The 14,090-nt window shown below is 30.0% G+C and overlaps 1 protein-coding gene across 1 annotated transcript; it reads right to left on the bottom strand.

Moving 5' to 3' along the window:
* Positions 1-754: 754 nt before the first annotated feature.
* On the bottom strand, positions 755-7,355 carry LOC114387938 (phospholipid-transporting ATPase 1). The gene is made up of 7 exons (XM_028348223.1): positions 5,150-7,355; positions 4,722-5,028; positions 3,650-4,358; positions 3,437-3,560; positions 3,033-3,252; positions 2,271-2,729; positions 755-1,251 (listed from the first exon to the last, which is right to left on the bottom strand). The coding sequence occupies exons 1-7, from the start codon at positions 6,654-6,656 to the stop codon at positions 1,032-1,034; spliced, it is 3,546 nt and encodes a 1,181-aa protein (XP_028204024.1). The 5' UTR covers positions 6,657-7,355; the 3' UTR covers positions 755-1,031.
* Between the last annotated feature and the right edge of the window lie 6,735 nt (positions 7,356-14,090).

The raw sequence follows: 14,090 nt of genomic DNA, 5'->3' as shown, positions 1-14,090 counted from the left end.
AATAAAAACAAAATCCCCCATACCTTGGTTCACTCCAAAGTCTATCTTAAATCTCAAATTCTCAATCAACTTTCATCAGAATTTAGTTCTAATCAACAATCCATTTCGAACATCCATCTCGAATGCATCAAAGAGCCTCTATGACAAGCAATATCATTATTTGGCAGGAAAATAACATTATATATATATATATATATATATATATATATATATATATTATTTTAAAAACATCATACTCAATATTAATTGCCACAATAGATAGAAGAGGAAATGAAACTTATTCACCCAAAAATTAATGTACCAATGTCCTGATCTTGATACGCATATAGGAATCATCAAAAGAAAAGATTGTACTATAAAAGCCTAACACTAGGCATTATAATTAAATTTAAACTCCATAAATATTTGGAATAAAATATTTTAATGAACTATATTTTTATTATATTTTTTAATATTAAAATATTACAATGTGTCCCAATTAATTATCTTTTTGTATTGATCACGACTTGCCTTGAATTAAGTCTTATCTGTTATGATTTATGATTACGACTTGAGGTATTTTTTTAATTATTTGAATTATATATTTTTATTTAAATTCCTTTAAATTTCTTTATTTTGAGCCAAGGTGACTCACTATATACACAAGAAGTAAACAAAGTTGAATTTTCATAATTATTTAAGAAAACGCGAGACCTTAAGCATCAAAACAAAATTGAACTGAACAAGCTTGAGGGGGAAAAGTAGCAACATCAAGTAGGCAATGAATTCAACTCTTCATGTTAATAATTTATAGCATGTAATCAACCTTTTCCTTTATCTGCTATAATAACTGTTAATTTACAACAGGCTAATTAATCAACACAAAGGAATAACAATACAAGAAACCTTTGAACTAAAAACAAAACTCTATCCTTTGGATAGAAAACAATGAAATCTGGCAACCAACAGAAAATAATCTGACGTAGCCTAAAGAATATGTAACTTTACAAAAGAAATGATAACAAGGTATAAAGGGAGCAAGCTAACTTCTATTATCTTGGTGGACCATCTGAAACAGGCAGCATTTCTATCTGTCCACCTCCATTGTCTCTTGGATTCCCAAACTTCTCAGTTTCTCTCGATATCTGAATGTCGCTGGGAAAATAATACTGATACATATATTTTACAACTAATCGAGGAAGTAACGCAGCTATCACAGTTCCGAGCAAACATAACCAGAACAATCCAGTGCCTGCGGCATGAAAGATAGCCCTGCAAAAGTTTTTGCACAAGCGTAAATGTCAGATTTTATATATAGAAATAAGCTTCTGAATCATAAGGGTTGAATGGCAACAAAGAATTCATCCAGAAGAAAACATGGTCTTGTCTCCAAGGCTTAGAACATAGAGGAGTGCTAGCAACACACTCTCTATTACACTGCTTCTAACACACCCTGTACTATTGGTTAAAGTTTCTTGGAAACTACAAAATCATAAGTGAGGCTCATAAAATAAGAAGTCAGACTCACAAAATTTTGTGATTTCCAATAAATTTTAACTAAAAATAGTGTGTTCATAGCATTTCTCTTAAAACACAGAATCAACTTATTTTCAAGGCAAGGAAACTCTGGATATCAAATTCAAAGCAGTCAGAACTAGAAAACATATCTAATTGGCAAGCAAAGCATGACAAAAGCAGTTGATTGTGCGTGAAAAGAATATAAAAGAAGAGTATTTGCATTCTTGGGATTTACAATTGCAAGATGACTGTCCAACTATAGGCTCTAAATACAATTCAGCTGTCACGGTGAGTTTATCAGAACTTCATTGCGTTTACTGCACCTGACTCTGCCCCAGCATCTAGTAATCCCTAACCACCCTAATTCCCTAACATCTACTTAAATGTTTTCTCACTTAAGATAAAGTGAAATTAAGCAGAGGCATATAACCTACGGATTAAGTTACTTGTGACTAAAAGTTAAAACTACTACTTTTCCTCTAGAGCCAAATATGCTTTTGTTTCCATTTTTTATTCCACTCAGCAGTCATACAATATTTTTGTTCTAGGAATGGACTATAACTCATGAAAAATGGAGAAACAATGCAGAAACACAAAAGAAAAACAAGAGACACCACCAAATGGAAATAACTAATAATGTATACAGCAGAATAAACACATATTATTGAACATCTGACATTTGCAAACATGTCTATCCTTTCCATGCATGTTACCGCAATCAGATTTATTTGTATATAACTCAAAGGGAGATAACAGGAAAAGATAGCACATACCAGTAACCAGGAAGGGCTGGTATGGCATCAATAATAATGACACAAATGAAAGTTGCAACTATAGAGCCCCAAATGGCTGCATGAGTAATCCAATTCCACCTGATGACATCCATGGCCAAGTGCAAATTAACCAAAATAACCACTGAAAGAGTCCAAAGATCTCCTATGCTTGTTACATCTACAGTGGTTCCCCAATATGCGATTAGGGGAGTAAAGAAGACAGCAATGCTTTGCCACAAAGTATCAGCCATTGCTAACCAAAACAACTTTTTGTTGTAGGCCTCCTGTCTCAGCCCAGCCCCATAAAGCTGAGGATACTTTAGGAGTGTCCTTTTACTAAGATCCTTGTCAAGAATACCAACAACAATAGTTGGAAATGCAGAGTAGATTATTGAATATAACACGCTGCTCCATTCATTTATAGCAGTTGTCAAAGTGAAAGCAGTAAAGAGCACATACCTGGAAAACAAAATACAAAGATGTCAAAACATGGAGGCATAAACCTTTACAGCCACAAGGAGCTATTGAATAGATTAAACGCCACCAGAATAGAACATAAGGGAATTTTTCATTTTTTATCCAAATCACCAAGTGAGTGCAATGAAGTATACGCTCAGAAGTACATCAGGTTCAATATTAAGAACTAAGATTTTTTTTTTTTACAAAGAAAAGAATTGGTAAGGCTATTTTCCTGGCATATTCAAATTCAGAATTACACGAAGAAAGCATCTAACTATATACATTTTCTGAATTATAACTTACCAAAAAAGGACAAGAACAAAGATAGCATTTCTGTAGAAGTTGTATATTATCATGTAGCCCAATCGTTGGTAATTCCAATGCCCATGTATCAACAAGAGAGGAACTAAAAACCTAAACTGCCCCATTGCAAAATCTGAAGCCATTACAGCTTGCCGACCCTCCTGTCCACTGATTCCAACTCCAACATGAGCCATTTGGATCATTGATACGTCATTAGCACCTAAAGAAAAGCATAATAAAGATTATTTTATATAAACACAAAAACCACACCAAGCAAAATTAATCTGTATTTTCTACCAGTGCCTTTTCTTTTTCTTTCTTTTGTTCACTTTGTTATCCTATTTTATTTTTATTCTTTTGAAGGGAAATGACAATCCTAAACAAGTAAATACAAGATTTCATACCATCTCCAATGGCTAGTGTCATGTCATCAGTCCTATTCTTCACAAGGGCTACAATCCCAGCCTTCTGCAGTGGAGCTACTCGGCAACAGAGAACAACAGAACATCTATTTGCTAGTTGAAAGAGCTGGAGTCAACAGCATTGAGCTAAGTCAGCACCTAACGGATCAGCATAAAATACACTATACACAATTTGAAATTTAATGGCAAACTTACCTCTTCTTCAAGCTCACTGTCAAGAATATAAACAAGGCTGGTACCATCAATAATCAAGGCTAATGGAGTTGAAACAGCATCTGATCTTCCTTCAGAATTGTGACTAACCCCAGGCACAGTCATGTCTTTTCTAGACATGACAAGGGCGTCTTGCAAACGTCTTCTACATGACTCTCTATTGTTGGTATTAATTGTAATTAGATTCATGTTGCTCGTAAGGAGCTTCGAGGAGTATCCAATTGATATGGCAGTTTGCTGTTTGTCCCCAGTTAAGACCCATACTTTAATACCTGCAGTCCTTAGAGACTCAATGGATTCTGGCACACCTTGCTGCAGTTTATCTTCAATAGCAGTTGCGCCCAATATGCAGAGATTGTTCTCTGCATTGATAGCAACCTTGCGAAGCATGGCAGCCCTACCAATCAAAGCAGTACTTGCTGCCTCAAAGGCAGAGTGCCATTGCTCAAATTCTGAAGCATCCAAGTCCCTCACCCCAATAACAAGTGTCCTAAAACCCACAGAGGAATAAGAGTGAAGATGGGTTTCAGTTGCTTGCAGTATGTCTGTGTTCAATGATTTGTCTATCACACTAAGCATCGATGTATCTGCCCCTTTAACAAAAAGTTTCACAGAATTGTTATTGTACCCTAATATAACCGACATCCTTTTTCGGTCACTATCAAATTCATGCAAACCTAAGACATTGAACCTGCATCGCCCATAATAGAAATATTCATTAAAATGAGGATAACCATGTGACGTCATTACACAGGAAAAATTGCATAAACTTACATAGCACACTAAATCACTACATATCCAGGGAAAGAAAGGAACACAACGAACACATGCAAAACTTAACTGTAATATCAACAAATATATAGATGAAATCATAACAAAGAAAGGAGACTACAACAATATATGCATGTTTCAGAATATCTTTTTGTATGCTTAAACAACATTACTAAACCATTAAAACCAATTTTTTTTCAGATTGTCAATGTAAAAATATGTTTATCTTCAGAAGAAAAAGAAGCAGAAAGTAATTATTAAAAAAGAAAGCAATTAAATTTACCTTTGTTTTTCTCCATGAATATCAACGACTATGTGACCGGAGGTTCGTTCAATAAGCATGAAACCATAGGCAGCAGCAGCATAAGCTAACGCTTGTTCATCTGGTGATTCCCCTTGGTAATCTATTAGCTTGACCATAGGGTCAGATGTGTCAACAACAAGAGGCACAATGGTATTGCAGGCTGCCAAAGCTAGAAAGAAATCATAAATCTGTTTCCCCTCTCTATTTGCAAATCCAATTTTTGATAATTGCAAAAGCTCTTGGTTAACTTTCACCATCATCTTTGGCTTAAAGACCTTCCCAACCGCTGAGTAAATAATAACACAAAATAAACATGCCATGTCAAATTATTTTAAAAACTCAAATGCAGTATATTTAATGTAAAATTGTATCAGAACAGACTAACATATTTAAACAAGGAATTGCACCTTGAACAGAGTATTCAACTTGCTCATTCTCAAGACTAGCTTTTGGAGAACTGTAATCAAACCCCAAGATGCTCGCGCATTGAAACTCCATCTTGTTCTCAGTTAGTGTACCAGTTTTGTCAGAGAAGACATATTTAATTTGGCCCAAATCTTCATTGATATTCAAGGCCCTGCACTGAAATCCTGAATCTGTCGCCTTATCATACATTCTCGAGTCTCCGATCATGAAGTATGCCTGACCAACACGGACAAGCTCCATGGAAATGTACAAGGATATGGGGATCATAACCTGAAACACTATAATTGACATGAGGAAAGTGAAAACAATTTCCAGTCCCCATCCATAATATTTATAGCTATCCTCTTCCCCCTCTGAAACATCCAGTTTCCTATAATACGGCAAGAGATTCAACTCATCCTTGTGGCCCTTTAACCAAACAGCAGCACAAACTGAGGTGACTGTACACAAAGCTATAAGAAAGAAAGAAAGCATGATGATCTCAGAGTTCATGCGAGTCTCAAGAAGGCTTCTTTTCGATGGAGCTCCGGAGCTGTTGAGCATAGCTTTGGTCTCACCACCACAATACACGGCAACACCAAGTGCCCAATTAGTATTCTTGAGCTGACAGCCTCTAATGACAATGTTGGAGGATCCAAGAGACAACCTCTTTCCATCAACTTCCATATAACCCTGAAACCCATATATATTCCTATTGGGTTTTTCACACTTAATCAATCCATTCAAGCTCTCCTTTCCAGGCAACGTAGATTGAGTCTCTTGTTTTGCATACCGAGTCTTCAAATTAGACTCTCCATCCAGATTAATAGTCTGCACATAAGCAACCCCGGTAGGGTCACTAGTTGATAGCAACACAACATCACAAGGAATCGTTTCATTTGCACTGATTTTAATGACCTCCCCTACCTTAACATCCTTCCACTTCTTCTCTTGAAACTGACCATTAACCAAAACCAATGCTAACCTATTGTTCTCAATTTTGTCTGACCTGTGCCTCCTCCAGTCCTCAAATGCATCCTTCACAGCAGTAACAACAAGCACAAAGGCCAATGGCATAATGGAAACACCCCTCCCAAAAACAGCTATCTGAGGGAGCTGATTTAGAATGGCAATTACAAGGAAGTAAATATAAGCAACTCTATGAAACTGTTCAAACAAATTCCTTGGAAGAAAGGTGAAGATGGAGTACTTCCCGGTACGAATCGAATTCCCCGCGAATTCGAGCCTCCCATTTGTCCTCTCAGGATCATCAACATAAACCAACCGTGCATCCTCATCACTGATTTCCTTCTGAGACATGTTGAGACCTTCAGAATTTGACCCATACCTCACAGGCTTGGATCCTGAGTGGCCAAAACTCACTTCCCGGGTGGAGTTGTCCCTGACAGAACTCCTAGACTGAATGGACATGGCACTTCTACGTGATGACGAATTGAACATGAAAGAATCAAAATTGGAAGAATTCTCATATGGGGTATTCGGGTCCATCACAGTGGTCCTTGAAATATTTGACTTTGACTCAGCTAGATCATGAAAAATTTCAAAATTTTCAGAATCTTTAGTGTAAAGGGTTGGTCTTGAATTCCTGATGATGGGATCAGAAGGTGACAAACCTCAGAACGCATGATCCAAAAGCCACATAGAAAAAGAAAACATGTTGTATTGTACATCACACAGGTTAACATTAATCCCTCACAACGTGATGATCCAAGGTTCGAATCTCCGTTGAGAGAGATATTCACATTTAATATATATCTTTTTGACCGTGTCTCGAGTTCGACAAAAAATAAAATGAAAAAGACCAGACGAGTTTCTACCACAAAAAGAAAAGACGAAAAAAGAAAAGACCCCAGAAGCTGGAATCACGAGAAGAAGTGTGTGGAGGAGGTGGGGGATGTGAAGAGGAAAGTGAGGGTGGTGAGAATTGAGAGCGAAACGGTGGCGGTGTTTTTTTCAGCTTGGTGGGACGTAGAGAAAGGTGGCATGATGAGAAAAGCGTGGTGGTGATGATGATGATGATGGTGCAATGGTCATGGTTGTTGTTGGTGTTGTGGCTGAAGAGGAAGAAGCGTGTTGGTGAGAGAGAGGCTGGGATTTTGCAAAAGGTCAAAAGCACTGTAGAGAGAGAGCAAGGACGGCAATTGCAAGGAAGAAAGAAAGAACAAGTCAGCCATGGTTGGCCGAATAAATGTGAAATGTATGACAGTTTCATTTTTTTTCATTATTGTAACCCATTTTTTAATATACTTCCTTTTCTTTTGATATACATTTTTTAGGTAAAATTAAATTTATTTTTTTAAAAATTCATTAAAAGTTATGAAATTATGAAAGATATCAAATAAGATATGAGATGAAATGCATAATTTATTTTTTTTAATTTTAATAAATTTAACTGATTAAAAACGGACGTTCAAAAGAATATATTAGTAGTATTTCTTTTAATTTCAATTAATTTTAAAATGTAATTAATATTTTAATTTTTAAGATAATTATTATAAAAATAATAAATTTATTATATATATATTTTTAATTACATAATAGTTTCTAAAAAATTAAATTGTTTATACATATATTATTTAATTTTGTATTATTATATTGTGCTTTTTTTAAAAATTTTTTTATCATGATAATAAAGTTAATGTGGATTTAATTTAATAAGGGGATTTCCACGGTTAATGTGGATTAAATACAAAGTAAATACAGTGTATAATATGTTTCTAAAAATATATTATTTATAGTATTATTGTTAGAATAAGAAGTTTTTTATTTTTATAAAAGTTGCACTAGCAAGTTTATCTTTTTTTTGTTCTTTCTATTATCATTTGTATTTAGAAAGAGCATTTTAATCATGACTAATCTGAATAGAATAAAATGATATCACCAAATGTATTTTTGTAAATACAATGAATAAATTGATTGTACTTTTAGGCTCTTTAGTTTGGGGGGGGGGGGGGGTGATTTTGATTTCTTAAGTTGTTTTCAAGTTAATTAAGTTTATTCTTTTTGAAATTAAGAAAAATAGGTCTTGTCATTAGTTTTCTTAACTTATAATTTTTACATTATTGATTTTTATCTAAATAAATGTTAGGATATTTACGATATATTTGAGAAATGAAATATAATTTTAAAATTTAGAACTCAACAGAATTAATAGAAAAAACAATAAAATTTAAAGATTTTTATAAGATGTAATATTAGAGATTGAAGCAGACAAAAATTGCTGTTTTTTTATTTTGAGTAAAATTTGACTTTTTAGTTAGTGAAATGTTTAAAACAATTATGTGATTTAGTTTATGAAAATTTCGAGTAAAAAAGAATTCAAATATTTTGATTAAAAAATTGAAAAAATTAAAGTTACACACATCCAAAACTGAATGGATTAAACATGTAATTAAATAAAATATTAATGAAACATGTGTAATATTTTAGGAACTAAATATGATATTTATTATTTAATTTATTGTTTATCAATTATTGTATTGAAAATGAATTAAAATATTAAGTAATCATACTTCCTATTAATGATACATACTAATACTTGTGGAATGTATAAGATTTTGTCTTGAATAACATTTTCTTTTCCTTTTTTTCTAAGAAAATGGAGAGTGGGATTGTGGGAAAAGGAATAAAAATGTGCCGTGTGCAACAATATGAAGTGAAATGTAGAAAATAAATAATTTGTTGAGGCAATGTAGATTGATTTAAAAGTCCTTTTGTTTAAATGGGGCACCTTTTTTACTTCTGTTTCGTCGTTCACCCTCAAACAAATCATGATTCATGAAACTTTGGATTGCATGACAAGTGGCAAACCCGCATATCTTTGCGCTGTGCATTTCAAATTTGATTCTTTAAGAGAAATGATTGGTGGACACCCTTGTGGATGTTTGGTTAATTTATACACCCCATCCACGATCCACCATCCACGTTCTTCCATCATTTACGATGTGTTTCTTTGCACGTTGAAATTCAACTTTGAAGAGATTGATATGCAAATTCCACTGAACAGTTTAGTAGGAAGGGTAAATATGTCAGGATGTAAAATTTGAAAAATATTAATTTTTTTTTTCATTATATGATATTGTAAAAATAAAATATATTTTTATTTGTCCCGACCAGTGACAGGACTTTCTTAATTTTTTTTTCTATCTTCTCCGGTGCATTCATAAGACATCGAAACTTATTATTGCTTAATTTTTTCCTGATTTCATCAAATAGAAAAAATTATTTAATTCATTTTGAAGGATTTTAATCATTACAAATTATTTAATTAATTTGTATCAAAGTGTACACATATGTTTGTTAATTATGTCAGATTACGGTTTAATAGAATTACCAATGAGAATTAATATAAATATATTTTATTTTTATAGAAATCAAATTAATACAAAAAATTTTATGAAAATAAAATTAATATTTATGTACACTTAGTGTAAAAATTTTATATTATCAAATAATTTTAAATTATCCTTAATGTAATTTTTAAAATAATTAGGTAATATGTTTGTGTTAATGTATGTTTTAAAAAAATAAAAGAAAACTAAAAAACAAATCATGTAGAGTCCACTGTCACATAGAGATAGCTTGACAACTTTTATAATATTTCTTTTGTGTAAAATATATTTTTCCGCCTACAAAATACTCAAAGTTTGATTTTAATTTTTATAAAAAAATTGTCCTTCTACTCAAAATATTTCTTATATAGGAGTAAGTGAATGTATTCCCTTATTTAAAAAAAAATAATCATGAGTATCTATCATAAAATTTTATATTTTACACATCTTATTTTTATTTTTATGTGTTTGAACCTACTATTTCATTTTTTCCATTCTTCTTATATGTTTATTCATGTCTTTATTTATATATATATGATAATTTTTATTAATTTATTTTTCTAAATAGATTACCTTACTGAATCCAAAGTCTTAGATTCGCCATTGCTTGTCACTATTTTTATAATACTATATACTACGAATCATTATAAAAATTAATAAATTTATATAATTATATGACATGAAAATTATTTTACATTCAGTAAATAACATATTCTCGTTAATATAATTAGTTTTTACATCAATTTTACATATTTAACATGAAAAATTACTATTATGTGGTTTGAGAAAGGTATGCTTAACGTTTGACTATTCAAATTGAGGTTCACTTTTCATATAACCTTGTGCCTGCATATTTGAAAGATTATTTTTTTTTTCATTTCTATTTTTTTTCTAACACTTTTAACTCTTCCAAACGGACCATAATTTTTTTAGTGTTTTGCTTAACTCAAAATTTTAATGAGGCTATTTATTTAGACTTAAGTTTGATTTAAATAAAATTCAATAATATATGGACAAAATTGAGTAAATCCAAATTTTTAAACATAATTATATATTTAATTTAATATTATAAATAAAAGTGATAATTTTTTCAAAAAATGTATATGAAAATAAAATTAAGACATATTTTATCATATATATTTTAGAATAAATAAAAATTATATAAATACAATATCATATTAAACAAAATATTATCGATTAGACTAAGAATTCTTATTGTTAATGTAAGATTATTAAAAAAGGCATGAATTTTTAAAGAGTACACAACATATAATCGAGTTAAAATAACTCAAAATATTATCTGAATTAGTTTACCAAATACATTAATTTTTAAAAAATTAAATCAATAAAAAATAATTTCAAACCGAGACAAGTGAAGGATATTAAAAAGAATATATATGCTGCTGCCCTTGGGCATTCAATTATTATGGTTGAAATAATGACATTTGCAGGCCTGCTTTTATAGCTGAAGTTTGTCTTTTTTTTACTTTGTACTTATTATTGCCCTTGGAGATTCATGTTACGTCTCAGTACTGGTGTGGGTCACGACACCCAACTGACCCACTTTTATGTCTCTTTGACTAACATCTCCTTATACGTTAGTATTTTCTACTTATTTAAATATGAATGCATTATGAATAATATTAGCATCAAATGAGTTGCAAATAATGGAGGATTTCGATGGATTAGATGAATAGTTTGTGTCATTCTACATCAATCTTTTGAAAATGAAATCGAATATTTAATTAATTAAACCTTGGCATTATGATGGGACTAGTTTAATCAGTTTTATTTTTACCAAATTTAACAATCAAAATTAATGACATAATGAATTGATAAACAAAATATTTATCAAAATAGATAATTTTTATCATGTAAAATGTAGAAAACACTAGCTTGAGTGACACATTGTGTTTGTGAGTGTCTTGTAACAAGAGACCCCACTATAATATGTTGGTATTAAGTATAGTCTTTTACTTGTTTAATGATTAAATATATAGGCATATTTTTACTCAATTTAGTGTCAATCAAATTGACCTAAAATACCTACAAAATTAAATTTTTGACTTCACAATAATTTATTTTCACCTCAACCAATCATTTTATATTATATTGATAATGTTACTTATAATATAAGTATAGATGTATAATTAATTATGAAAAATAGAATACGTAATGTTAATCATGAATAATGAAGTAATATGATTATATATTTTAGTATTGTTATAATATACTACAAATCATAATAGATAAAAATTGTTATATTTATATTATAATAAAAGAGATTCATTTAGTTATAATATTAACTTATCTAAAATACCATTATTTTTTTTTATCAGTACGAATCAAATCGGGAGATTTACAACTCATATCTTATTCAATTATTCAACCAGCAGAGTTATTTCCCTTGTGTGGTAAAGAATACATTGTTTTATGAAGTAAATATATTTTTAAAATAAAAAATTTAAAATGAGAGTTGTAACAATGCTTCAATTATTGTTTAACATTCCACTATATAATGTATTTGATTGTAAACTTTATAATTATAATATACTCTTTATTTTTTTTACTTATATTTTATAATATTAAGTAAAAATTAAAATAAAGATTAACAAAGTATATAGGAATTAAAACACAATATAGGTGAGCTTATTTAAACTTATTTTAAAAAAAGTGTTTTTTTAAATAAAATACATAGTTTTCTATTTTTTTATAATATAAAATAGGTATTTTGGATTGGGTTGACCGACAATAAATTAAGCAAAAATGTGCAATAAAATCTAGTCATTTAATAAGTATTTAGTGTTGACCAAGCCAATACTAAATACCAGACAAGGGTATAATAATAACATAAACATAATGTAACACCCCTATTTTCTTTAAATAATTATTTAATAAAATTATAAATTTTGTAAAAGGAAATAATAATAACAACAATGATATTTCTTTTAGACAATTATAATTATTAGGAAATAATAATTATAAAAATAGCAATAAGTATAACATAATTAATTAGTATAAACATGAAACACAAACTCAAGGCTATAATTTATTTTTTTTGCATAACATGTACATGGCCAAAGTACAGGCTGGATTGTAAATGTGGAAAAAAAATGCATAATCATGAGAATCAGATACATAAGTAACAACATTTATGAGAAAAATAAAGGATAAACACAAAAGTATATTTGTAATGATAAAAAAATTTAATAGATAAGATTCAACTTCTATTTTATATATATAATAAGTAGTATTGTTGAGAGAGTAGAAGGGAAGACGCAAGTGCTTCCCAGAAGTAGATTTTTTTTATATATATATATATATATATATATATATATATATATATATATATATATTCTCAACCATACTCCTTATTTTCCTAGCTACCTTTATGCAGCCACGATGTAAAAGGAGAACAAAGTTGTTGCAACAATGTAGGAGTTGGTCGGACACCTTTTCTTCTCTTTTCCTCTTTCACATCTAAGAAGGCATGGAGGGGAGGGGTGAATTTCAACATTCTGTTATTATCACTAGGGTAGTTTCTAAGAGATATTCCTCCATCTCTTTTAATATCAATTAAATATTTAAACTAATAATATTATTTTTAGTTTTTATCTTGTTATTATCTAAATGGTTAAACCACTGGTATTCTCATTGTTTTTTGCTTGTTTTTTTTTTATTTTAAATTTCACGTTGTTTAGTTCCTAAAGTTGGTTTAGCACTATTCACATTTTTTTACATTAGCTATTAATAAAGGTAGATACTTTATATACACTAATAATAATGTTGCTAAATAATACTAGTAAATTCCTTAAATTTCACATAATAAAATTATAATTTTATTTTGTGAATTTAAGTAATATTAACGGGTTAGCTATTAGTAAATGTTTTCATATAATTTATTAAATTCCTTACGTTAGCTATTAATATTTTCCTTTAACAATACTAGACTAAAAAAATATTATTATTATAAGGAAAAAATATTTTGTTTAAATGAATAAAGTTTTATTTAATTAATAGAGTAAAATCCAAAGTATGCGCTGTGGTTACGGTTATATCTGATCTTCTACATCAGAATATTTTAGTATGCTATGTGGTTGCGGGTTAATCCGATTTTCCACACTTGAAAGAATATTTTCCAATATCATTAATAAAATAGTTTTATAAATATTTTATAATAAGATACAAAGTTTTTTTTTTACATTTAATAAACTTGATAAAACAAAACAAGTTTGTTTTCTTAGACATTAAATATATATATATATATATATATATATATATATATATATATATATATATATATATATAAGGAAATGATCGAGTGAAATTGAAGATTAAATTATTTGTAAAATGACACATTACAAATATATACTTGACCAAAGATTAAGGTATATTTTCAATTTGAAACTGGGCGCTGAAAGATGACTCGATATTTGATATTTATAAAGCTAGTAACCTAGAGTTGAAAGATGTCTCGTTATTGAAATTTATTAGAACTGTGATAGCACAGGATTGAAAGATTGCTCGACTGTTGAGATGTACATAGAGTTTAATAGCCAGAGCAGAAAGATGGCTCGATTGTTGAGATTTA

The sequence above is a fragment of the Glycine soja genome, chromosome 15, assembly GCF_004193775.1.
Source record: "Glycine soja cultivar W05 chromosome 15, ASM419377v2, whole genome shotgun sequence".
NCBI classification, from domain to species: Eukaryota; Viridiplantae; Streptophyta; class Magnoliopsida; order Fabales; family Fabaceae; genus Glycine; species Glycine soja.
This window is presented reverse-complemented; position numbering and strand designations above follow the sequence as displayed.